The sequence below is a fragment of the Schistocerca piceifrons genome, chromosome 5 (assembly GCF_021461385.2).
Source record: "Schistocerca piceifrons isolate TAMUIC-IGC-003096 chromosome 5, iqSchPice1.1, whole genome shotgun sequence".
Taxonomy (NCBI): domain Eukaryota; kingdom Metazoa; phylum Arthropoda; class Insecta; order Orthoptera; family Acrididae; genus Schistocerca; species Schistocerca piceifrons.
Window position 1 is genome coordinate 246804215 of NC_060142.1, and position 27340 is coordinate 246831554.

A 27340-nucleotide genomic window follows, 5' to 3' on the forward strand; every position below is an offset into this window, starting at 1 on the left:
CTTCCCTAATCCGATGAGACTGATGACCTCCTGTCTAGTCTCCTCCCCCAAACAATCCAATCTTTGTCCGTTCTATGCTAGACTATGGGTGTTTCGTTTATTCATCTGCACGTACGCCCACCTTACCCCGTCTAGATACAATCCACCATCGCGGCATCCGTTTGGCCACTGGAGCCTTTTACAGTAGCCCAATTGAGAGTCTGTATGCAGAAGGTGCCGAACTACTGTTGTCATACTGACGTGATGTTCTCCTCAGCGGATACCCATGCTATTCGTCTGCCATGCCCAGCCACCCATCCTATGCCTCCTTCTTCGGTGACTGGTGACTCCTTTGACCTTTTTCAGCTATTGCTCCTGCAACTTAACTTTACTCTACCTGCCACTTTCCCGATGGGTCTGAACCTTTCAGCACCCTGGCTTCGTGCAGTGGTCCACGTTCACCTACGACGTCATTCGCTTCCTAAAGGCACTACTCCAGATTCGATCTATCGCTGTAAGTTTCTCGACCTTCGTATGGAATTTAGCGGTAGTACGTTTGTGTACACTGATGGCTCTCGGACAGAAAGTGGTGTCGGGTGGACCTTCGTCTTTGGCACCGGTAGCTTTCGGTATCGGCTTCCGATACTCTGCTCAGTATTTACAGCAGAGTAGTTCGCCCTGAATCAGGCCACGCAGTACATCCTTTACAATTGTGTCATCTGCCCTGATTCTCTCAATGACCTTCAGAGCCTCTCTGTCCCTTAGTGCGACGGGTCCAAGAAGGCTTCCACTTGCTCACTCTTTACGGAGCCAATGCGATGTTTATAAAGGACTCAAGTCACTTTGGTCTGGCGGGAAACGAGGCCGCTGACGCCGCTGCCAAGGCCGCAGTCCTCCAACCTCGGCGCACTAGCTCTTCCATTCACTCCGGTGATCTCTTTGTTGCCACCTGTCAGCAGGTGATGTCACACTGGCATCGCCGCTGGTCTTCCCTTCATGGGAACAAGATTGCGGGAAATATTTCTCTCCCAGCAGCTTGGCCGACCTCCTCTCGGCGCTGTCGCCGCGAGGAGATCATTTTATCTAGGCTGCGTATTGGGCACTGTCGTCTTAGCCATCGCCATTCGTCAAGTGGTGATCCCCCACCACTTTGTGCTCACTGTCATCAACCTTTGACGGTTTGCCGTTTCCTGACCGATTGCCCTTTTTTTACCACTTACGTTCTGCTGTACGTTTGCCGTCTGAGTTATCGGTCGTTTTAGCGAGCGAAGCGCGGATTGTTGACAGCGTTTTACTTTTTATCCGTCGTAGCAATATGGCGAAGGACATCTAACTTTTAGTTCAGGACATCCGTTGTCTCTACGGCGTATTTTGTGGACTTTTCTCCAAGGGGAAGTGCTTGTTTTTAGCCGTCTTTCCTCCCGTCGATTGGGCTTTCCGTCTGGTCGCTTTTAACTCCTTTTTCGTCTTAGTGTTCTAAGGTTTTGACAGTGCGCGTATAACATTAATAGGTTTAGCTTCCAAAACAAAACAAAAAAAAAAGACGCCGCGGTACCTATTACAAACCAAAACTTGGAGAGATGCTGTATCCACTGATGTGTCATTTTTCTGTGTGCCTTGTTATTTTCGCGCACTCATATTTTGAAACCCCAAAGAGTATACGATTTGTTAGTGCTTAAATGGTTCACAACTCAAAGACTACAGGATTTGTTAGTGCTCAAATTAATGCAATAAAATTACACTGAATATTACCTTCACGTATTATACATAAGTGCAATGATGTGTTTCATAAACGTGAAAATGGGCTCTGCAGTTCTTTAAGGGTCCATTCTCCTCAGTCAACCCACAAAATTAGAGACTCTTATTATTCCTTCCTTGGAAAAATTAATAAATCAATCAATGTAATTCTTTTTTCACATTATTTGTTGATTCTTGGACAACATTTTCTGATTTTTTTAAACAAATTCGGTCATCATTAAGCCCCCAACCGAGGAGTTAAAGCTTCTCTGTCCAAAATGAGTTGTGTTTTTGAGTTCTGCAGTCTGCAATCTTATCTGAAATTTAAAAAAAATTTAATCTGTAGAATATTGTGGACGGACTAACAGCAAAGTTTTTTTTGAAGTTTGACAAAATAATAGAATTGCGGACTTCTGAAACAAGGACGTAGTTTTGTCGTGTGTTTTGGTCATGTTTTTGCAGTAACTAATGAATAGATAAAATAAAAATAGCCTATTACTCCTTGCGGACACACATTGGGTTTCAAGCTGAAGGAATGGATTACGGGCACACTAACAAAAATATCTTCCTGATATTGGGGTGAATTTCTCACCGAGAATGTCCGCAAGGAGTAGCAGGCCATTGTTTTCTATTTTACTTCATTCATTAGTTACTGCAAAAAAGTGACCAAAACACACGACAAAACTACATCTTTGTTTCAAACGTCCGTCATTATATTATTTTGTCAAATTACAAAAAACTTTGGTATTACACCGTGCACAATAACCTATAGATTAAGAAAACTGTTTATTTTTTGTTTTCTGATAAGATTTGCAGACTGCGGGACTCTTGGACACACCTCATTTTGGACAGAGGAACTTTAACTCCTCGAATGAGGGCTTAATGATGCCTTCATTTGTTTAAAAATCGGAAAACACTATTCAAAAATCAATAAATAATGTGCAAAATATTTATTATTACGTTAATTTCTTCGTTATGTTTCAAAAAAATACTGAAAATCGCTTATATTCTAGGTTGAATGAGGAGAGAGGACCCTTAATGCTATGGGCTCGAGCGACCTTAGAGCCTTGCACGCTTTGGTTATAATGGGCAAGCCATTTTATCCCGGCCGGCCGGAATGGCCGAGCGGTTCTAGGCGCTACAGTTTAGAACCGCGCGACCGCTATGGTCGCAGGTTCGAATCCTGCCTTGAGCATGGATGTGTGTGATGTCCTTAGGTTAGTTAGGTTTAAGTAGTTCTAAGTTCTAGGGGATTAATGACCTCAGATGTTAAGTCCCATAGTGCTCAGAGTCATTTGAACCAACCATTTTTATCCCGGAAGGACCTGTCAGCTTCTAATAATAATTAGTAGACTCGCAGCACCACCTACTTGAGCCTGCCCGTGTTTTGAGCCGGCCACTGCTGTTGCAGCCCTGCGTTCCCGTACGGCACGGGCGTGCAAGCCACCGAGTCACAGCCAGCGCCGCCGCCAGCGCGCCCCCGCGGCCGCCGCCGCAAGTTCGTCTGGCGCGTCACCGGCTTCTCAGAGTGCTCGCAGACCTGTGGTGGAGGTAAGCTAGCATTCAGCTAAATACTACAGATTACCACTGTGACGACTAAACTGCATGCTGAGCAGCCCAAGAGATCGTTTTCGCTTTGCGTCTTAATTGTGTGAAGCCCGACATAACCCTCGATTCTGAACGAACAGGGACTCCACCCTCAATACCAATCAGAAATAGGCCTGCAGTAATCTAGACAACCAGAATACATAACCAAGGTATTTTACCCTTCCACAATCCACTCCATCGACAAAAATTTTTCTTCAATAGTGTACTGTGCATTTCTGTATTATCTCCACATACAAACGCCAATCCCAGGGGAGGCCGTCATCGGCCCCTCTCCTAATAAAAGTTTTTGGAAGGAGCGTTTATATTTTCAAAATTATCACTTTCCAAATTAACAGTTAACTTTCAGAAAATAAAGTATGCTTGGAAACTAAGTCTCGAAATTGGCGATGAATTCTACAACTTAAAAGCTACATTTAATACAAGATAATTCTTAGTTGCTCGCATGAGGGCCAACTCAAGTGGACGTCGATGCGGCATTGCCGGTGACATTCAGGCGAGATAACCGCGCACACCCACAGACTGAGCGAACCATCTGTTAACAACAAACCCGACACAAATTCATGAATCCACAAGTAAAACCGCCAAAAGTCTACAAGCTGAGAAATGCAAGACAGAGGACGAAAATAAGTCATAGGTGGCGAAGATTAGTAACAGAAAAACAGTAACTCAGGAAAGAAGAAAACTCCCCTAATGAACTGTGTATACGCAGACTGAAACGACGGATGACAATTTGTACCAAGGTGAGCATCGGAGCCCGGGTCCCCTGCTCATTAGGCAGATGCATTAACTGTTACGCTACTCTGGCACAATGGTTCTGAATGACTGCACGGATTTCCCTAGCATGCCTTCCTCTTCAGTCCATATTTCCATTCACGCTTCAGCCCACTTGGTGTACCTTCTAACCTCGAACAATGACAGGAGATCCGGGTTCGAATACCGGCCGTGGTACAAAAATTTATTCATCACTTCAGTCTACATGTACACATCAAAGATGTTTGAGACCTGAAAAGTTCTCTGGAGGTATATAGCTTCGTTCGATCCTCTTATTCAGTTTGCTGAACGGTGTTCACAGTCGCATTGCTTAATGAAATACTGGTAAAATGGAAACGAGCGTTTGGCGTCATTGGCCGGGAGGCCCCTTACGCGGCAGTGGTCAAACTGAGGGCCGGATGGGGATGAAAATGATGATGTAGGCAACACCCAGTCCCTGAGCGGAGAAAATCCGCGACCAAGCCGGGAATGGAACCCGGGCCTCTTGGGACGGCAGTCCGTCACGCTGACCATTCAGCTATCTTCGTTTTCTTTTTTTTCATTTTGTTCGGTATTGTTCGTTGCGTTTGGTCTGGGAGGACGACACAAGACATCCGTTCAAGTTGATCGTTCGTTCGTTTTTTCGTTCGTTTACTCAGTTTTTTTTTATTACAGAGGGCGAACAGCCCTCTGACCGAACACACTGAGCTACCGTGGGGGCACTATCGGGGCGGAAGCGAAGTACTGGTGATTGTGCGTGTACACGTCGCTTTTATTTTGAGCAAATTATGGACTCATCAAAGTAGTGAGAGTTTCTTGCTATTATATTTCTTAAATTAAATTTGTGCTTCTCTCTCTCTCTCTCTCTCTCTCTCTCTCTCTCTATATATATATATATATATATATATATATATATATATATATATATATATATATATCAGTTTTTCCAAGTTTTAATCAATATGCTGTTAACCAATGTAAAAAAATTATTATTATTGAAATAAAATATTTGATATATTTTACGGTAGTTAAACAATTGTCACTATATTAAAACAATCTATTCCATAAACAGTGCCACATATATTTTGTCCTATTTTCAGTTTCTTTAAGTTGATACAACTTGCAATTTGTTTATCGCAATTGTATAGTACATTTTATTGTTATTATTAAAATCATAGATATCTGTGGCAAGATGAAAGTGAGGGGGAGGGGGTGGAGATGACAGAGACCATAACAAACTGTGGGGACATGGACGGAGGGAGGGGAGATGAGGAGGACAGAGACGGGGGCGGAGGGGGGAGATATCAAGGGGAAGAGGGGAAAGGAGGAGATGAGCAGAGAGATAGGCGAGGAGGAGGTGGGTGAGGGAGAGGGGGGAGGAGATGGACATAGAGAGCGGAAAGAGAAGATGAACCTAGAGTGGGGGAGGAGTAGATGGAGAGAGACAGGGGGAAGAGGAGAGGACAGAGAAAGGGGGAGGAGGGAGAGGGAAAGAGAAAGGTGGAGAAGGAGATGTGCGAAATATATGTGACTTACGCGTACACGATTCCATCTTATATTAATTTCCTATCAAGAAACACCTTAAATGAAAGCTCTGTATTTTAACTTCAAGAATGTGGAGCTTCTTTTGATCCTCAGTCTAGCAGGAATATTGATATGCGGAGGTAGTTAGCGAAACAGCTGATTTCAAGTTCCAAGTGAAAGATCTGAAGAAGAGCTTTCACACGGCCTACCATTTGGACTTTTTAATGATATTCCAAAATACTGGTTAACAAATACTTACCCAAACGCCGAAATAGCTTTGCGGATACTAAAATGGCAGTGACAGCTGCATTTAGTGAACAGAGATGCAGGAAACTGAAGACGATAAAAAAAGCTATTTAAGGTCGAGTTTTTGCGCAAGCAGTCTGCCGAATACGACACATCTGCCAAACTTAACTTCACTGGCATAGTGAACGAATTTGCGTCTCTCAGAGCAACGAAATACAAAGTAAATTTACAATAAATCACAATTACTGGAAAGGGGTAGCTACTCAACGCTTAATTACAGCTGTTTTTTATTTCTAATTAGTTATTTATGCGCTATTAATAACTTATGAGGAGCAAATACATTTTTTCTTTAATGTACTTAATATTAAAACCACTGTACAGTGGCTTCCATAAACAGTGTGCGTTATATATTTTGTCCTACTTTCAGTTCTTTTTTTAAGTTGAAATTTAATTTATTTACTTCAACTGTACAATTAAATTGCTATGTGCAATATTTTATTCCAATACAGTCCACTTACGTAATATATTTTTCAGCAGTGTTTCTGTTTTATATTCATTAAACCTACGTAAAAGTTGTAAAATTTGTGTACAAAAATTACAAGAAGTTAATTTTGTTGGGGAAGGGAAGGGGAAGGGGCAGCTTTGGCAGTTCTACCGGGTGCGAAGGATAGCTCGGTACTGTTCCGGCTTGCCCCCATGTAGCGACGTATGACGTATCCTGTGTCAGTGTGTGCATGCCGCACGTGTGGTGTTTCAGGCGTGCAGACGGCGGTGGTGCAGTGCGTGCGGGAGGCGACGCAGCAGGTGGTGCCCGAGAGGCGCTGCCCCGAGAAACGGCCGCCCCCGCAGACGCGCCGCTGCCACACCAAGCAGCCGTGCCCGCCGCAGTGAGTACACCAACTTAACGCCACCAACCACTCACTCACTTGCCCGCGATTTTTATTTCATTCATCGTTTAGCGTTTGCAGTAAGACCATAGAATACATCATTTAAAATGAAATTTAAATGCGTAGTGGTAGCTCGATAACACTCGGTTGTCGGCGATTTTGCTTTGCCCCTGCGTAATAGCGTATATCTACATTCACATACATATTCCTCAAGCTACCGTATGGTGTTTGGAACACGATATCATGTTCCACTACTAGTCATTTCTTTTCTTATTCCACTCGTAAATAGAGCGAGGGAAAAACGACAGTCTACAGGATGTCTCAAACCTTTTGGGTCAAATTGAAACAGCTGATAATGTCCCAGAATGAGTTTTTCACTCTGCAGCGGAGTTTGCGCTGATATCAAACTGGTATTTCAGCTGATGTGTGTCCACAACCGATTACGTAGATATAGAGAACCAATAATCGAAAATCGATATTTATTGTGTTATGGACATACTTTGCGTACACCGGATGAAAACAACGTAGTTTCGACCGCCAGTTTCGACCGCCAGTCTCCTTGTGTACATGCCAATGGGTGTATGCAGTTCTGCCGTACTCTCTCAAAGATCCCAGGTGTCTGTTGTACGAGGGGACAGGCAGCTTGGACCCGAGCAAGTAGGTCTTCCTCTGTTTCTACAGGGGTTTCACACACCAACGTCTTGACTTAAACTCAGAGGAAAAAGGCGAGAGGTGTGAGACCTGGAGATCGCATTGACCATAGGACAGGACCTCCTCCCCTTCGAAAACAACTTCGTGTGTACGTGTTGGTCAGGTGCTCGCAGACATCAATACTGAAGTGGGGTTGTGCACCGTCGTGTTGAAACCACATCCTCCCACGTACAATAAGGGCTACAGTCCTTAAGAACAATGGCAGCACATCTTACAGGAACACCATACAACGTGGACCAGTCAAACGGGAAGGCAGCAAATTAGGTTCCATTAGGTGATATTGGACAAGCCCCACCCACACGTTGACAGAGACTCGTTGCTGGTGGCCACCGATGGGAGTGACGTGGAGATTGTCCTCTCTCCAAGCTTGACTGTTGCGGCTGTTGAAAATGCATCCCGGGTCACGCTGAACAATAACTATGAGCTACTTTGTTGTTACGCGGTGTACGTAATGTGTGTCTATAACACAATAAATATGCTTTTACGACCATTGATTACCTATCCTGACAAAATCTGATATGGACCCACTATCGTTTGTTTCGGTTCGACCCAAAAGACTTGAGATCCTCTTAATTCTTCTGTGCGAACCCTAATCTCTCCTGTCTTCACGGTACTTTGGTGAAATTACGTTGGCGGAAGTAGTATCGTTTTGCAGTCGGCTACAAGTGCTTGTTCATTACATTTTCTCGACAGTTTTTCGCGAAAAAAAGCGTCTTCTTCCCCATAACGATTCCCAATTGAGTTCACGAAGCATCTCCGTAACACTCGCTTGTTCATCGAACCTACAAGTAACAAATCTAGCACCAAGCCTCTGAACTGCTTCGATTTCTTCCTTAATACTGCTTGATGGCGATTCCGAATACTCCAGCAGTACTGAACAATGGGTCGCACAAGTGTTCTATACGCGGTCTTCTTTGTAGACGAGCTACACTTTCATAACATTCTCGCAGTAAACAGAAGTCAACCATTCACTTTCCCTACTACCGTGCTCACGTCCTCGTTCAGTTTCATGACGCTTTGCAACGTTGCAACGGTACGTCAAGATATCTAATCGGTATGATGTGTCAAGCAGCGTGCCATTAATACGGTATTCGAAAATTACAGGATTGTTTCTCCTATTCATCTGCATTAACATACATTTTTCTACACATGGAGCAAGCTGCCGTTCATCGCACCGTATTGTTCTTTCCCTAATCCCCCTAAAGGCTTGATGATCGGAGCCGACTTATCTGATTTTGAGGGCGAGTACTTTTCGTGAACTATTGTTTTTAAGCCTCGAATACTGAGGTGACAAAAGTAATGACACAGCGATATGCACATATACAGATGGCGATAGTACCGCGTACTCAAGGTATAAAAGGTTGGTGCATCAACAGCGCTGTCGCTTTAGCCAGGTGGTTCGTGTGAAAAGGTTCACGACGTGAATATGGCCGCACTACGGAAATTAACAGACTCTAAACGCGGAATAGTAGTTGGAGCTAGACGTATGGGACATTCCGTTTAGGAAATCGTTAGGGAATTCAATATTCCGATATCCACAGTGTCAAGAGTGTTCCGAGAATACCAAATTTCAGGCATTACGTCTCACCACGGACAATGCAGTGGCCAATGGCCTTCACTTAACGACCAAGAGCAACGACATTTGCGTAGGGTTGTTACTGCTAACATACAAGAAGCACTGCGTGAAATAACCGCAGAAGTCAGTGTGGGACGTACGACAAAGGTATCTGATAGGATATTGCCGCGGAACTTGGCGCTAATGGGCTACGGCAGCAGAAGACCAACGCGAGTGCCTTTGCTAACAGCACAACTTGGCCTGCAGCGCCTCTTCTGGGCTATTGACCATATCGGTTGTACCCTGGACGCCTGGAAAATGGTGGGTAGTTCAGATGAGTACCGATTTCTGTTGATAGGAGCTGATGGCAGGGTTCGTGTGTGGCGCAGACCCCATGAAGCTATGGTCCCAAGTGCTCAACAAGGCACTGTACAAGCTGGTAGTGGCCCCATAATAGTGACTGTGTTTACATGGAAGGGACTGTGTGCTCTGGTTCACCTTAACCTATCACTGACTGGAAATGGTTATTTTCGGCTGCTTGGAGACCATTTGCAGCCATTCGTGAACTTCATGTTCCAAACAACGATATCATATCACTGGAAACAACTGTTCGCGATTGATTTGAAGAATATTCTCAACAATTCGAGCGAATGATTTGGGCACCCAGATCGCCCGACGTAAATCCCATCGAACGTTTGTAAGAGCTAATGGAAGGGTCAGGTCGTGCACAACATCCTGCATCGGCAATAGTTTCGCAATTATGAGGAATTCCAACGACTTGTTGAATCCATGCCACCTCGAGTTGCTGCACTACGCCGTGCAAAAGGAGATCCGACGCGATATTAGGAGGTATCCTATCACTTTTGTCACCTCAGTGTAATAATCAAATGTAATACAACGAAACTAATACCGTGGTGCAAACGTCTTTCTGGAACAACGCAATTAAGGAGGCCATCGAAATAAAGATGTTGGTAAATGAAATAAATAGGGACGGCGGCTTCAGTTTAAATAGGGCTTAGGGTCCTCACTTAACGTACTAATATCTCGTAAGCCATCACATTCACCAGAGCTAAGGAAAACTGAGAGAATGGGCTGAGTCAGTCGTCGAAATAATATGCCAAAATTCTCAACAATAACTCTGCTGTTCATCCGAAAGTGTACCATTAATCAGTCACAATGAGAGAACTTGAGCGATCACACTTTACAGAAGTGTTATAGCGCGAACAGCAAATGGCCAATTAAACTGCCCCCATGCGGCTACTGCGTCTGGTTGACAAAGGATTGAATGTTAAAAAGTGTCGTTGAGCGGTCTAGGGCTCGCGACATCGGCTGTGGGCCGGCAGCCTTCGTGCGGTGTAGAAGTTGAGTGTACTCCAGGTGTTTTACTTAGCTGGGAGAAGGCGATCTCAGTGATCAGTCGAATCACTTCTCGCAGTGTAGAAATTTATGAGAATGTGAAAGACAGTTGCCGTAACCGGGCGTGGACTTTGGTTTGACTCATTCTTGTTTCGTCGGCGAATGTTGCTTTTAAGTGAGAGTGCACGTGCCCCGTAGGCACGACCACTAAGTAGATGGACCGTAGTGTTTTACGGAGCAAGACAGATTTAGTGAGGCTTAACAGAAGCCAATAAATTATATCTGCTTCCGCGGAAATTTTCGAGTGATGATTTGCTGTGACTTTTCCCTTATAGGAATTGGATGGTGTTTTTGTTTTGACGTCGTGTAAATTATTGGCGGAAGTTGTGAAAGCTAGCTGTAGACAGTATAGGAACTGTGAGCTGTGTGCGTGTTTCAGTCCAGCTGTTGCATCTATGAATCTGTCTGCTGGTAGTTGGACTGCTACAGGGATTTTAAATATTGCTTTAGGGTACTGAGAAATTTAACCCTGTCTCGGGGTCAAAGCAAGACTGGCGATCGTTATTTACCCTTATTTTATGCGTGTATCTGTGGTGTCACCGCCAGAAACCACACTTGCTAGGTGGTAGCCTTTAAATCGGCCGCGGTCCGTTAGTATACGTCGGACCCGCGTGTCACCACTGTCAGTGATTGCAGACCGAGCGCCGCCACACGGCAGGTCTAGAGAGACTTCCTAGCACTCGCCCCAGTTGTACAGCCGACTTTGCTAGCGATGGTTCACTGACAAATTACGCTCTCATTTGCCGAGACGATAGTTAGCATAGCCTTCAGCTACGTCATTTGCTACGACATAGCAAGGCGCCATTATCATTTGCTATTTATCTTGTGATGCATGTACCGTCAGACCGATGTTTACCAATTATGGATTAAAGTTAAGTATTCCAGAAGCTCCGTACTTTTTTTACTAGACTCAATTCCTTTAACTGTTCCAGACCTCACGCCAGCCTGCATGAGCTTAAACGCGTGCCTTTCGGCTATCTCCTAGTGGCTTGGCTGTCTTGCCAAGTCACAACAGTATCAGTGCAGACCAACGGCCTTGCCGCAGTGGTAACACCGGTTCCCGTCACATCACCGAAGTTAAGCGCTGTCGGGCTGGGCTAGCACTTGGATGGGTGACCATACGGTCTGCCGAGCGCTGTTGGCAGGCGGGGTGCACTCAGCCCTTGTGAGGCAAACTGTGCAGCTACTTGATTGAGAACTAGCAGCTCCGGTCTCGTAAACTGACATAAGGCCGGGAGAATGGTGTGCTGACCGCATGCCCCTCCATAACCGCATCAAGTGACGCCTGTGAGCTTAGGATGACTCGGCGGCCGGCCGGTACCGTTGGACCTTCATGGCATGTTCGAACGGAGTTTAGTTTTAGTTTTATCAGTGCAGATGCCTTTCTTCATTTTATTTTTTTACTGACTTTTGGGACGTGTCCATACGGCCATCACAGCGGTGGAATGTCATTTCTGACGGTACGGACGTAAGGACAGCTCAACTCCCAGACCCCGAGCGGAAAAAATCTCCGAACCGTCGGGGAATCGAACCCGGTCCCCTTCGGTTACCAAAAGCAGGGACTTAATTCGAGTCCGCTAATAAACGTGTGCGATTAAATCCGCGGAGCAATACATCGCGTAAACTTGTCTAGCGCGCTGCACATCTCCGAAAGTGTGTCTACTCTGGCCGCGGCCGTGAGTGTGTTTTCCGGTGACGCTGGCGGAAGCTCCGAAGCACGGACGAAAAGAACGTGTCAGTGTGGGTGGGAAGGGGGATTAGGAGGTAAAAAGTGTAGAAGGAACCCAATGATCGACTACAGTGATCGGGTTAAAATGGGTGTAGGCACCCCCTTTTATAGGAGCGACTTCGTTCTCTCAATCGACTACACTTGCTAAGTAAGTTTATTGCAGCATCCTTGGAATTTCAATCCTGTGCTGAGTCTAGTTTGCTACGAGTGGTCGTTTTAGTTTAGATGGCAACACCAAAACTGCGTGTGTTGTGAAAGCTGTCTGTTGCGCAGTTGACACCAATAACAACACAGTAACAAGAATGATACTAGAGTTTACTAATGACACAAACAAAATTCATAATCAGTCTTCTGCACAAAGGTCGTATGGTAAATTCTCCACATTCCTAAGAACTGAAAGAATAGGTAATGTGTCGTCCAAACATTTAAGATTATAAAAATTTATTTTCCCGCAAAAATGTATACTTGCAAATATATCAAACAGTATTTAGAAGGCAGAAAGTAACACGATTTTGCTTTATCATTTGTACCTTGTTTTCTTTCTAACAAGGGAATGGTGTAGTCCGACGTGTCGAAACCTAACCTGAAATTTTTCATATATGAAGAATACACAGAAAGAAATGCAATGCAAAACTTTAAGCTGCTAGGGAACCCTGAAAGTATTTTTTAGATATGTTAAAGTTACTCGTTTTTGCCGATCGAAGAACCGCTTATAACAACGGTTTGTGCAGCATTACCTGCCTGGCGCGCGAATCGACGAATATGCAAACGCAGCCGTGACAAAAGAACGTAGCTTCGCGTACCTCGATGTCCAAACTGAACACACACGAATTTTAAGTACGTAAACCATAACAAAAAGGTCCCAAATCATTAATTTTTTGTAGAGCTCACAGGTCATATCGTCAGCTAAACTGCTGCAGAAATAATTGTTACACAAGTGGCCAGCAGAGGAAAGAAAATCAAAGCAGTGTATGATGTTACGTTACAGACGACTTCCACTAATCGGGACTTCCATATGTTGACATGAAATTTTTTGTAACAAGTTTTGTAGCACAGCTCTTCTAATGATTTTTTAATAACGTACATTTTACTAAAAGTGACTATTCCCAATTTTCTTTTTTTTACGTTCTCAATTATTTCCTGGGTGTATTCCACTCTCTGTCTTCCTCTACAGTTTTTGCCCTCTACAGCTACCTTGGAAATCATTCCTTAATGTCTTAACACGTGTCCTGACATCCTGTTCATTATCCTTATTAGTGTTTTCCACATATTTCTTTCCTCTCTGATTCTGCGCAGAACATCTTCATTCCTTACCTTATCTGTCCACCCAATTCTCAACATTCGTCTGTAACACCACATCTCAAATGCTTCGATTCTCTTCTGTTCCGGTTTTCCCACAGTTCATGTTTCACTACCATACAATGCTGTGCTCCAAACATACATTCTCAGAAATTTCTGCCTCAAATTAAGGCCTATGTTTGATACTGGTAGAATTCTCGTGGCCAGGAATGCCCTTTTTGCCAATGCTAGTCTGCTTTTGATGTCCTCCTTCCTCCGTCCGTCAGTGGTTATTTTGCTACCTAGGCTGTAGAATTTCTTAACTTCATCTACTTCTTGACCATCAATCCTGATGTAATTCTTCTTCACTTTCACTCAGGGTAGCAATGTCATCAGCAAATCGTATCACTCATATCCCTTCACCTTGAATTTTAATTCCACTCCTGAACAGTTCTTTTATTTCTACTATTGCTTCTTCGATGTACAGATTGAACAATAGGGGCGAAATCCTTTGTGATCCTTTTTAATCCGAACACTTCGTTCTTGGTCATCCACTCTTATTATTCCCTCTTGGCTCTTGTAAATTTTGTATATTACCCTTCTCTCCCTATAGTTTACCCCTATTTTACTCATAATTTCGAACATCTCACACCATTTTACGCTATCGAATACTTTTTCCAGGTCGACAAATCCTATGAATGTGTCTTGATTTTTCTTTAGTCTTGTTTCCAATATCAACCGCAGCGTCAGAATTGCGTCTCTGGTGCCTTTACCTTTCCCAAAGTCAAACTGGTCGTCATGGCTGACATCCTCAGTTTTTTTTTCATTCTTCCGTTTGTTATTCTTGTCAGCAACTTGGATGCACGAGCTGTTAAGCTGATTCTCGATAATTGTCGCACGTGTTAGCTCTTGTAGTCTTAGGAGTTGTGTGGATGATTTTTTTTCCGGAAGTCAGATGGTATGTCGCCAGACTCATATTTTCTACACACTAAAGTGAACAGTCGTTTTGTTGCCACTTCCTCCAATGGTTTTATAAATTCTGATAAGATGTTATCTATCCCTTCTACCTTATTCTCTTAAATTCTGACTCTAACACTGGATCCCCTATCTCTTCTAAATCGACTCCTGTTTCTTGTTCTATCACACCAGACAAATCTTCTCCCTCATACAGGCCTTTCCACCTACCCGCTGTCTCCTCTGTGTTTAAGAGTGGAATTGCCGATGCACTCTTCATGTTACCAACCTTGCTTTTAATTTCACCGAAGGTTGTTTTGACTTTCCTATATGCTGAGTTAGTCCTTCTGACAATCATTTCTTTTCGATTTCTTCACATTTTCGTGGAGCCATTTCGTCTTAGTACCCCTGCACTTCCTATTTATTTCATTCCTCAGCGATACAGATGGCCGTACCGTAGGTGCAACCACAACGGAGGGGTATCTGTTGAGAGGCCAGACAAACATGTGGTTCCTGAAGAGGGGCAGCAGCCTTTTCAGTAGTTGCAGGGGCAACAGTCTGGATGATTGACTGATCTGGCCTTGTAACATTAACCAAAACGGCCTTGCTGTGCTGCTACTGTGAAAGGCTGAAAGCAAGGGGAAACTACAGCCGTATTTTTTCCCGAGGACATGCAGCTTTACTGTATGATTAAATGATGATGGCGTCCTCTTGGGTAAAATATTCCGGAGGTAAAATAGTCCCCCATTCGGATCTCCGGGCGAGGACTACTCAGGAGGACGTCGTTATCAGGAGAAAGAAAACTGGCGTTCTACGGATCGGAGCGTGGAATGTCAGATCCCTGAATCGGGCAGGTACGTTAGAAAATTTAAAAAGGGAAATGAATAGGTTAAAGTTAGATATAGTGGGAATTAGTGAAGTTCGGTGGCAGGAGGAACAAGACTTTTGGTCTGGTGATTACAGGGTTATAAATACAAAATCAAATAGGGGTAATGCAGGAGTAGGTTTAATAATGAATAAAAAAATAGAAGTGCGGGTTAGCTACTACAAACAGCATAGTGAACGCATTATTGTGGCCAAGATAGACACAAAGCCCATGCCTACTACAGTAGTACAAGTTTATATGCCAACTAGCTCTGCAGATGATGAAGAAATTGATGAAATGTATGACGAGATAAAAGAAATTATTCAGGTAGTGAAGGGAGACGAAAATTTAATAGTCATGGGTGACTGGAATTCGTCAGTAGGAAAAGGGAGAGAAGGAAACATAGTAGGTGAATATGGATTGGGGGGAAGAAATGAAAGAGGAAGCCGCCTTGTAGAATTTTGCACAGAGCATAACTTAATCATAACTAACACTTGGTTCAAGAATCATAAAAGAAGGTTGTATACCTGGAAGAATTCTAGAGATACTAAAAGGTATCAGATAGATTATATAATGGTAAGACAGAGATTTAGGAACCAGGTTTTAAATTGTAAGACATTTCCAGGGGCAGATATGGATTCTGACCACAATCTATTGGTTATGAACTGCAGATTGAAACTGAAGAAACTGTAAAAAGGTGGGAATTTAAGGAGATGGGACCTGGATAAACTGACTAAACCAGAGGTTGTGCAGAGTTTCAGGGAGAGCATAAGGCAACAATTGACAGGAATGGGGGAAAGAAATACAGTAGAAGAAGAATGGGTAGCTCTGAGGGATGAAGTAGTGAAGGCAGCAGACGATCAAGTAGGTAAAAAGACGAGGGCTAATAGAAATCATTGGGTAACAGAAGAAATATTGAATTTAATTGATGAAAGGAGAAAATATAAAAATGCAGTAATTGAAGCAGGCAGAAAGGAATACAAACGTCTCAAAAATGAGATCGAGAGGAAGTGCAAAATGGCTAAGCAGGGATGGCTAGAGGACAAATGTAAGGAAGTAGAGGCTTGTCTCACTGGGGGTAAGATAGATACTGCCTACAGGAAAATTAAAGAGACCTTTGGAGAGAAGAGAACCACTTGTATGAATATCAAGAGCTCAGATGGCAACCCAGTTCTAAGCAAAGAAGGGAAGGCAGAAAGGTGGAAGGAGTGTATAGAGGGTTTATACAAGGGCGATGTACTTGAGGATAATATTATGGAAATGGAAGAGGATGTAGATGAAGACGAAATTGGAGATAAGATACTGCGTGAAGAGTTTAACAGAGCACTGAAAGGCCTGAGTCGAATCAAGGCCCCCAGAGTAGACAACATTCCATTAGAACTACTGATGGCCTTGGGAGAGCCAGTCATGACAAAACTCTACCATCTGGTGAGCACGATGTATGAGACAGGCGAAATACCCTCAGACTTCAAGAAGAATATAATAATTCCAATCCCAAAGAAAGCAGGTGTTGACAGATGTGAAAATTACCGAACAATCAGTTTAATAAGTCACAGCTGCAAAATACTAACGCGAATTCTTTACAGACGAATGGAAAAACTAGTAGAAGCGGACCTCGGGGAAGATCAGTTTGGATTCCGTAGAAATGTTGGAACACGTGAGGCAATACTAACCTTACGACTTATCTTAGAAGAAAGATTAAGAAAAGGCAAACCTACGTTTCTAGCATTTGTAGACTTAGAGAAAGCTTTTGACAACGTTAACTGGAATACTCTCTTTCAAATTCTGAAGATGGCAGGGGTAAAATACAGGGAGCGAAAGGCTATTTACAATTTGTACAGAAACCAGATGGCAGTTATAAGAGTCGAGGGGCATGAAAGGGAAGCAGTGGTTGGGAAAGGAGTGAGACCGGGTTGTAGCTCTCCCCGATGTTATTCAATCTGTATATTGAGCAAGCAGTAAAGGAAACAAAAGAAAAATTCGGAGTAGGTATTAAAATTCATGGAGAAGAAGTAAAAACTTTGAGGTTCGCCGATAACATTGTAATTCTGTCAGAGACAGCAAAGGACTTGGAAGAGCTGTTGAACAGAATGGACAGTGTCTTGAAAGGAGGATATAAGATGAACATCAACAAAAGCAAAACGGAGATAATGGAATGTAGTCAAATTAAATCAGGTGATGCTGAGGGAATTAGATTAGGAAATGAGACACTTAAAGTAGTAAAGGAGTTTTGCTATTTAGGGAGTAAAATAACTGATGATGTTCGAAGTAGAGAGGATATAAAATGTAGACTGGCAAAGGCAAGGAAATCGTTTCTGAAGAAGATAAATTTATTAACATCGAGTATAGATTTAAGTGTCAGGAAGTCGTTTCTGAAAGTATTTGTATGGATTGTAGCCATGTATGGAAGTGAAACATGGACGATAATTAGTTTGGACAAGAAGAGAATAGAAGCTTTCGAAATGTGGTGCTACAGAAGAATGCTGAAGATTAGATGGGTAGATCACGTAATTAATGAGGAGGTATTGAATAGGATTGGGGAGAAGAGAAGTTTGTGGCACAACTTGAGTAGAAGAAGGGATCGGTTGGTAGGACATGTTCTGAGGCATCAAGGAATCACAAATTTAGCATTGGAGGGCAGCGTGGAGGGTAAAAATCGTAGAGGGAGACCAAGAGATGAATACACTAAGCAGATTCAGAAGGATGTAGGTTGCAGCAAGTACTGGGAGATGAAGAAGCATGCACAGGATAGAGTAGCATGGAGAGCTGCATCAAACCAGTCTCAGGACTGAAGACCACAACAACAACAACAGCGACTTTTATTACTGTATTCCTGAAATTATCAGAACATTTTTGTACTTCCTTCTTTCATCGATCAACTGAATTATTCCTTGTGATACCCATGGTTTATTGGCAGTTACCTTCTTTGTACCTATGTGTTTCTTTCCAACTTCTGTGATTGCCCATTCCAGAGATGTTCATTCCTCTCCAATTGTACTGCCTACTAAGTTATTCCTTGTTGCTGTATCTGTAGCCTTAGGGACCTTTAAGCTTATCTCGTCATCCCTTAGTACTTCCATATCCCACTTCCTTGCGTACTGATTCTTCTGACTAACCTCTTAAATTTCAGCCTACTCTTCATCACTATTACACTGTGATCTGAGTCTATATCTGCTCCCGGTTACGCCTTACAATCCAGTATCTGTTTTTGGAATCACTGTCTGACCATGATGTGATCTAATTGAAATCTTCCCTTATCACCAGGACTTTTCCAAGTATACCTCCTTCTCTTGAACAGAATACTAGCTGAAATTTATCACATAACTCAGTTAGTTTTTCTCGTCTCTCATTCTTACTGCCGAGCCCATATTCTCCTGTAGCCTGTTTTTCTAATCCTTCCCCTACAACTGCATTCCAGGCCCCATGACTGTTAGATTTTCATCTCCCTTTACGTACTTTATTACCCTTTCAGTATCCTCATGTACTTTCTCTCTCTTCATCTTCAGCTTCAGCTTGCGATGTCGGCTTGTATACCTGAACTACTGTTGTCGGTGTTGGTATGCTGTCGTTTCTGATAAGAAAAACCCTGCCACTGAACTGTTCACAGTAAAACACACTTTGTCCTACCTTCCTATTCATAACGGATCCTACTCCCGTTATACCATTTTCTGCTGCTGTTGATATTACCCTACACTCATCTGACCAAAAATCCTTGTCTTCTTTCCATTTCACTTCACCACCCCCTGCTGCATCTAGATTGAGCATTTACATTTCCCTTTTAAGACTTTATAGCTTCGCTACAACTTTTGAGTTTCTGACATTCCACCCCTCAACTGGTAGTCATCACAAAAATGCGGAGTGCCTATGAATGACGAAAACATTTTCTTCACACCATGCACACCTGAGAAAGGAAAAATTTACGCATTTAGGCACGTCACAGTAATTACTAATTTATTTAGACAGAATTTGGATGGAGTAAGAAACGGTAGTTGCCATTGTTCTGCATATTGTGCTGCATACCAAGCATACGTGATTAAATTCGTAAAACCTAGTGATGCAGTCTGACAATTCACAGGAGGCAGAAGTTTAACAATACTACTGCGTTAATAAACTTGAAATGACAAAGAGCTATCAGGAATTACATTATACGAATTTTTCTGTAAAATGCTTCAGTGTCGAAATAATTTCTTCGTAAGAGGCTGAAACTTTCCGTCGTCCTCCAGAATATAGATGTGAGGCTACGTCCTGGCAAAGATTCAAAAGAAAGCAATGAATTATTTGCTGAAACTGGTAAGGAGACGTTTCGGATGTAATACTGAAAATTATTCTTTCATTTATCCAGATTTTACTGTGTCGACTACGAGATTTTTGCAACTAAACAGACTTTTTTCTATACTTCTTTTTCTTATAATTTCCTGACTCGGTTTAACTAGGTCGAAGAAACCTAGAAATCAATAATGTTTTCTCCCTTTCAGTTCAGAGGGCCCGATCACGTAGTTCTCCCTCGGTCATAGTATATTGACGCTCACGAGCAGTTCTGTATCTTTCGAAGAGATTTAGTTTCACAGTTTTTACTTCGTGTAAATCTTGGTTCCATATATACCATTCACGTTCAGAGTTTACAAAGCCGGCCGCGGTGGTCGAGCGGTCCTAGGCGCTTCAGTACGGAACCACGCGACTGCTACTACGGTCACAGGTTCGAATACTGTCTCGGGCAGGTTCTTAGGGTAGTTAGGTTTAAGTAGTTCTAAGTTCTAGGGGACTGATGACCTCAGATGTCAAGTCCCATAGTGCTCAGAGCCATTTTTTTTTAGTTTACAAAACAGAACTTGTGTTTACTCTCTCCTTCACTTACCCAAAAAATTTACAGCCATTTCTTTGACACTGAAAGCTGTTATTGTATATATTTTCTTTGGGTACGAAGGTACTGCGTTTTTGTTCTGGACTTTAATTAGCATAACAATCATCGTTCAAACCAAAACTCACGGAATCAGTTATTTACTGTTTCTTCTAATGTTTCCATAATTTGTAACGAAACGTCGACAAGATCCGAATGATGTCCAAGAAATTAACTAATATATAACACATATGTAGGACTTCAGGAGAAATAGGTTACTTCGTTTTTTCATACTTCATATTTGCAAGGGTGAAAACGTTAACTGGAGCCCACATTAATGTGAAACTCTGGAACCTGCACAAAGAAAATTAGTTCATCTTTATCTCCATTGTCAACACTTAACAATTCCACAAAGGCAACTGCTAATTAATATGGTTATTAAATGAGTTGCAGAACTGTGAACGACTGTTTCAGAGAAACTATCAAAGGAAACTGAAGTTCACTTTACAGTTTGCGATCGCGTTATGCTGTGTTGTCTGCTTACCGTCGTGCCGTCAACCAAGTTTATGCATCTGCCGTGTTGTGCATGCGGCTGCCTATTGTAGCTACAGCAAGGCTGTGCATTCTTTCAGCCATCTGGCGAGCTACTAACCTGGAAAACTTTTTTTAAAATACATGCAGTGAATTCTAGCAGCTAAAATTTTTTATACTGTACTTCTTTCGGTGTGTTCTTCTTGTATAGGACAAGTTTCTACGTGTCGGATTCAACAGTTCTCTTCTAAGAGTGAAATGACATCGAAATTATTTTCCTTGTTAACAGATCTTTCTTTTTCATTTTCGAAACAATTTTCATTCGAAATGTTTATGCATTTACGTTCTTATATATGCATAGTGTAGGCTTTTTTTTTGACCAGGTACTGTAAAAAATAAATTAGCTTTTTGCTTTCAATATTTTATCTCTTCTCCCATATGGAAGTTCATTAGTAGGAAAAATCCAGGCCATAGAGCAACCTTTATCTTGAAAACAAAGCTAACAACAAAATGAAACATGTTAATAGGGTACATAATCTACTACTGTGGCAGGACTGTGTTCGGTGAGAATAGTTTAACTCCCTGTGTTAGCAAACGAAGCCACAGACCCGTGCTTCCGAGCATGCGCAGTTTGCAGCTTACTCAAGAGTTTCTAACTCCACACACGGCTCAATTAAATGATCGCTGACGTCACTGGTCCAATCGCGGCAGAGTTGACGGCTGATTTACACGCTGGGGAGGGCGGGATGGGTGGGTGGGGGGGGGGGGGGGAAGCTACGAGGCAAGCACATGACACACCCATAAACAGCAGTCGAATTTGGTCAGGAAATTGCTCCTGCAAAACTGGCTTTGCACAGAGATGAAGAAGATTGACAGGATAGATTATCGTGGAAAGCTGGGTCAAACCAGACCACAACAGTAACCCATATTGTACCGCGTGTTTATTTATAAAGTTCAGCTACTCACACAAGTCCATTGCGATCTGTACCTATCGTATGGGAGTGAAACGTGTTAAGATATTCTAATGCGTTAATGTGGAACCGATTTATGCAGGAAAAATTTATTTTTAAATTTGGTCGCCAGGTACACCTCCGCCGCTGTGAATGCAAGAAAGACGTGTAGAAATGCTAACATATGTAATGGATTAGGAAGGGGACGTGGGCAGAAAAGTTCAAACAAGTCAGGAAGGCATAATGTTGATTTCATTATTAACCACTGCTTAGACAATTTGTTCAGTATGGGCACCGAGGACGTCGACGAGATAAAGCTTGCCGCCGTCCGCAGTTCAGGATTGGCTGAAACCTCGTCACGTGACATTAACAGCCATTGTGGGGCCCAAGCGTTACGTGTGAAGCATAGGTAGTGCTGTGTATCTTCGAAGTTTTCAGTAGAGTAATGCCTCAGTGCTGTGCTTTTCGCTGTTCGTTTCGAGGCGAAAAGGGAGGAAAACTGTGCAGAATTCCGTCCGAAGGGAGAGATGAAAGAAGAAGAAATTGGTTGCAGGTACGCAACTTAACCATTCAGTTAATTTTATTCATTTCTGGCCTTTTGTCTTTGTCTCCTTTTTACGTTTCTGTTACTCAGTTTCCAATCCATTCGAACAGAAAAAAGTCAGAAGACCTAATAGGATGTTTTAATGGTAATTTAATTACAAAATAGAAATCTTAGAGATAAAACTGCGACTGTTAGCACATAAAGCGAAAAATAGTGCATGGTACCGAACAAAGTTATCATGGCTGGTCAAAAATTTGACCTTATTGACTGTTCAATATGGTTTAAACTTATATTTACGACGCTCACAATAATAACTTGTACTTTGTTCCACACAATATAATACACAAAAAATTGCCTTAGGGAAGTACCGAACCTACGACATTTCATTCAATAACTATTAACGTTACCTGGAGAGTATTATTACTATTGCACCCTGACCGCTAATCTACATTCTACTACGAATAAAGTTGTTACTGTTTCCTACAGCCTACTGTTGATCGTAGGCCTAGATTCATTCGAACACATTTTTAAAATGTTGTATTCTCTTGTACTTTCGTAATCATTCTCCTAATGTCATAGAACAATTCGCAGACAAAATTTAAGGGATAGAGCTGACAAAAATGTAAAGCGTGCGTAATCATATAGGCACGTTTATCAAGTCCATTTACTAAGATGCTGCACATATATATTTGAATCCAATGCTTTATTTCGTATAACAAAAGACACATTGGGCGAATTTTCGTAGTACCGAGTAGCAGGAAGATGAAGGAAGTCGATATAGAGCTTTCAATTAGTGATGGATTTTTCCTTGCACTTGCGAACTAATATTGGTTCCCATTTGTCTTGCTGACTATTGGATAATGCCAATTTAACGCTTATGACGAAAGCAGTTGGTCAAACTCGATACCACAACAAGAACTGCGAAATCTGCTTTCGCTATTAATAAAGGATAGCAGGGAAAGAACTAAGAACTGTGTTTCATGCTCGACGCAGCACTTGCTTTTCTACTCATTTGGCTTACATCTGTTGATTTTTTTTTTGTTATGTTGGCTTAAGAGCCAACACCGTGTTACGTGTGGAGGCCGAAATGCACGCGTTTTAGCTCACGCAGGCTGGCGTGAGGAGGGAAGAACTATACTGACGTGAGGTCTGGAACATTACAAGGAATTAGAATTCAGAAAGCGGGCGTAATTAGTTTGATACTTAACTTTAATCCATTAATGATGAACGTCGCCCTTGACGGTACATGATTCACAATATTACCTGTTCAGAATATGGCGCCTTGATAGGTCGTAGCAAATGACGTAGCTGAACGCTATGGTAAACTGTGGTCTCTGCAAATGAGAGCGTATGTAGACAGTGAACCATCGCTAGCAAAGTCGGCTGTACAACTGGGGCGAGTGCTAGGGAGTCTCTCTAGACTAGACCTGCCGTGTGGCGGCGCTCGGTCTGCAATCATTGATAGTGGCGACATGCGGGTCCGACGTATACTAACGGACCGCTGCCGATTTAAAGGCTACCACCTAGCAAGTGTGGCGGTGACACCACTGTTCCGCTTGAAGTCACTGATAAGTTTTAGCAGTGCATTAGACGGTTGAGAGCACTTCTTTAATATAGACAGCTAAATATGCTGCAGAAGTCAATGTATCACCACTGGCGCAGTGGGCCAAAATGGCGACCACTGGCAAGTTGGCCCAGAGCTTTACTACGAGACACTGTACAGTGCCAGATTTGCACCTGGTGACCAAAATCAGGACTAATTACTTTCGGCGTAAGCCGGTTCCGCATTAACGCCTTAGCATATCTATCAAGTTTCGCTGCCATATGATAATTACAGCCCATATTGAACTTTCATGACCAGCTACACTACTGGCCATTAAAATTGCTACACCACGAAGATGACGTGCTACAGACGCGAAATTTAACAAACAGGAAGAAGATGCTGTGATATGCAAATGATTAGCCTTTCAGAGCAGTCACACAAGGGTGGTGCCGGTGGCTACACCTACAACGTGCTGACATGACGAAAGTTTCCAACCGATTTCTCATACACAAACAGCAGTTGACCGGCGTAGCCTGGTGAAACGTTGTGATGCCTCGTGTAAGAGGAGAAATGCGTACCATCACGTTTCCGACTTTGATAAAGGTCGGATTGTAGCCTATCGCGATTGCGGTTTATCGTATCGCGACTTTGCTGCTCGCGTCGGTCGAGATCCAATGACTGTTAGCAGAATATGGAATCAGTGGGTTCCGGAGGGTAATACGGAACGCCGTGCTGGATCCCAACGCCCGCGTATCACTAACAGTCAAGATGACAGGCATCTTATCCGCAAGGCTGTAACGGGTCGTGCAGCCACGTCTCGATCCCATATGGGGACGTTTGCAAGACAAGAACCATCTGCACGAACAGTTCGACGACGTTTGCAGCAGCATGGACCATCAGCTCGGAGACCATGGCTGTGATTACCCTTGACGCTGCATCACAGACAGAAGCGTCTGCTATGGTGTACTCAACGACGAACCTGGGTGCACGAATGGCAAAACTTCATTTTTTCGGATGAATCCAGGTTCTGTTTACAGCATCATGATGGTCGCATCCGTGTTTGGCGACGACACGGTGAAGCATGTATTCGTCATCGCCATACTAGCGTATCACCCGGCGTGATGGAATGGGGTGCCATTGGTTACACGTTTCGGTCACCTCTTGTTCGCACTGACGGCACTTTGAACAGGGGGCGTTGCATTACAGATGTGTTACAACCCGTAGCGCTACCCTTCATTCGATCCATACGAAACCCTACATTTCGGCAGTATAATGCACGACCGCATGTTGCAGGTCCTGTACGGGCCTTTCTGGGTACAGAAAATGTTCGACTGCTGCCCTGGCCAGCACATTCTCCAGATCTCTCACCAATTCAAAACGTGTGGTCAATGGTGGCCGAGCAACTGGCTCGTCACAATACGCCAGTCACTACTGTTGATGAACTGTTTTATCGTGTTGAAGCTGCATGGGCAGCTTTACCTGTACACCATCCAAGCTCTGTTTGACTCAAAGCCCAGGCGTATCAAGGCCATTATTACGTCGAGAGGTGGTTGTTCTGGGTACTGATTCCTCAGGATCTAGGCACCCAAGTTGCGTGAAAATGTAATCACATGTCAGTTCTAGTATAACATATTTGTCCAATGAATACCCGTTTATCAAATGCATTTCTTCTCGGTGTAGCAGGTTTAATGGCCAGCAGTGTATTTTAATTATAATTAGCCTGTAGTAGATCTGCTTTTGGAGAGACCCTGTTTGCGAAGCATCAGGTTACAAAACCTCCTAGCAGCAGGGATCGCTTTCACTAGCTCCGTACCATCCGCCTGACGAACCTCACGCTGGACTCTGCTGCGCTTTGCAGGTGGGAGGCAGGCGAGTGGGGGCCCTGCTCCGTGAGCTGCGGCCGCGGCGGCTCGCAGACGCGCGCCGTCGTGTGTCGCCAGCAGCTGACGGCGGACCTCAACATGGTCGTGACGGACGGCGCGTGCGCCATGACGCCGGCGCCGGCGCGCTCGCAGCCCTGCGACGGGCCGCCCTGTCCGGGACACGAGCCCGAGTGGCGCGCCGGGCCCTGGGGAGAGGTGAGTAGCTGCTGCCCACACCTGCCACGGACAGGCCCTTCCTGCATTCGTCGATTCGGAAAACTTGTGTTTACGTACTCTTATTAAATTAGCTAGTTACACTGAATTAAGTACATTAAGCTTTGTGCAGAACTATACAGGGGTCTCATGGAAGTGGCACATCTCAAATCAACACCGTTGTACAGAATCATCTCCTTTGGAGAATGACATTTCCACCAGGCTGTTATTTTAAAATAGTACTTTATTAAGGGGGTAGAACGTCAAACGGGCCGACTTGGAGCAGGAGAGGCACCAGCAATAACCGATCTAGCAACTGCGTCAGGCACTTGTTGTCTTACGAAGCCGTTGTCGAACGCAGGGCCGTATTCTGCCTGTTTACATATCTCTGTATTTGAATACGCATGCCTATATCAGTTTCTTTGGCGCTTCAGTGTATTACCCTTCTTTCCCAATAGCTTACACCTATTTTTCTCAGAATTTGGAAGATCTTGCATTATTTTATTTTGTCGGACAAACACAATGAACGTGTATTGATTTTTCTTTAGTTTTGCTTCCATTATCAACCGCCATGTCAGAACTGCCTTTCTGGTGCCGTTACCTATCCTGAAACCTAGCTGATCGTCAACCATCAGATCCTAAATTTTCTCTTCCATTCTTCTGTATGTTCTTTTGGGTGTTAGACTTACTTAAGGGGGCTAGAACGTCAAACGGGCCGACTTGGAGCAGGAGGGGCATCACAGGACATTTTATTTTCTACTGTCTATACTTTCACAAAAAAATTCATAAAAGTTTGTCAGCATGACCAGGAAGGATTCAGGATTCACACTCATAGCAGTGGAAGTGCAAAAACATAACAAAATAAATTTTTTTAGGTATGAAATTTCATCATTTTTTCACTTACTGTTGGCTGCATTTGTTACTATAGGTACATTTTTCTTCACAAGTAAGAGATATTCTTTGATGAATTTTGCACAGCATACAAACCATAATTACAGGTGTATGAAACTCTAGAATTTTCCTAATCTATTAAAAACTGTAGTAAAATTGAGATAATTAACTACTAAATTTGATTTTTTCTAAACATAAAGTTTAAAACGTGACAGCTCATTCATTTTTCATAAATTAAATAGATTCTAGAGTTTCAGACACCTGCAAGTATGGTTTGTATTCTTTGCAAAATTCATCGAACAGTCTCTCTTACTTATGACGAAAAGTGTATCTATAGCAACAAATGCAGCCAATAGTAAGTGAAACAGTGATGAAATTTCACATGTAAAAAAAAATTATTTTGTTACGTTTTTGAACTTCCGCAGCTATGACTGTGAATCCTCAATCCTTCCTGGTCATGGTGACAAAGTTTTATGAATTTAGTTGTAAAAGTGCAGACAGTGGAAATTAAAATGTCCTGTGGTGCCTCTCCTGCTCCAAGTCGGCCCGTTTGACGTCCTACCCCCCCCCCCCCCCCCTTAAGTAAGTCTAACACCCCAAAGAACATACAGAAGAATGGAAGAGAAAATTGAGGACCTGGTGGATGACGACCAGCTGGGTTTCAGGAAAGGTAACGGCACCAGAGAGGGCAGTTCTGACATGGTGGTTGATAATGGAAGCAAGACTAAAG

The 27340-nt window shown here is 43.2% G+C and overlaps 1 protein-coding gene and 1 pseudogene across 1 annotated transcript in view; both read left to right on the forward strand.

Moving 5' to 3' along the window:
• The window catches only part of LOC124798324 (ADAMTS-like protein 4), a 750423-nt gene that overhangs the window by 653491 nt on the left and 69592 nt on the right, over positions 1-27340 (forward strand). The window contains exons 6-8 of the mRNA XM_047261674.1: positions 3128-3267; positions 6602-6731; positions 25503-25722. Of these exons, the coding sequence (XP_047117630.1) occupies positions 3128-3267; positions 6602-6731; positions 25503-25722 (490 nt within the window). The remainder of the gene's footprint in view (positions 1-3127; positions 3268-6601; positions 6732-25502; positions 25723-27340) is intronic.
• LOC124799869 lies at positions 11440-11557 on the forward strand (annotated as a pseudogene).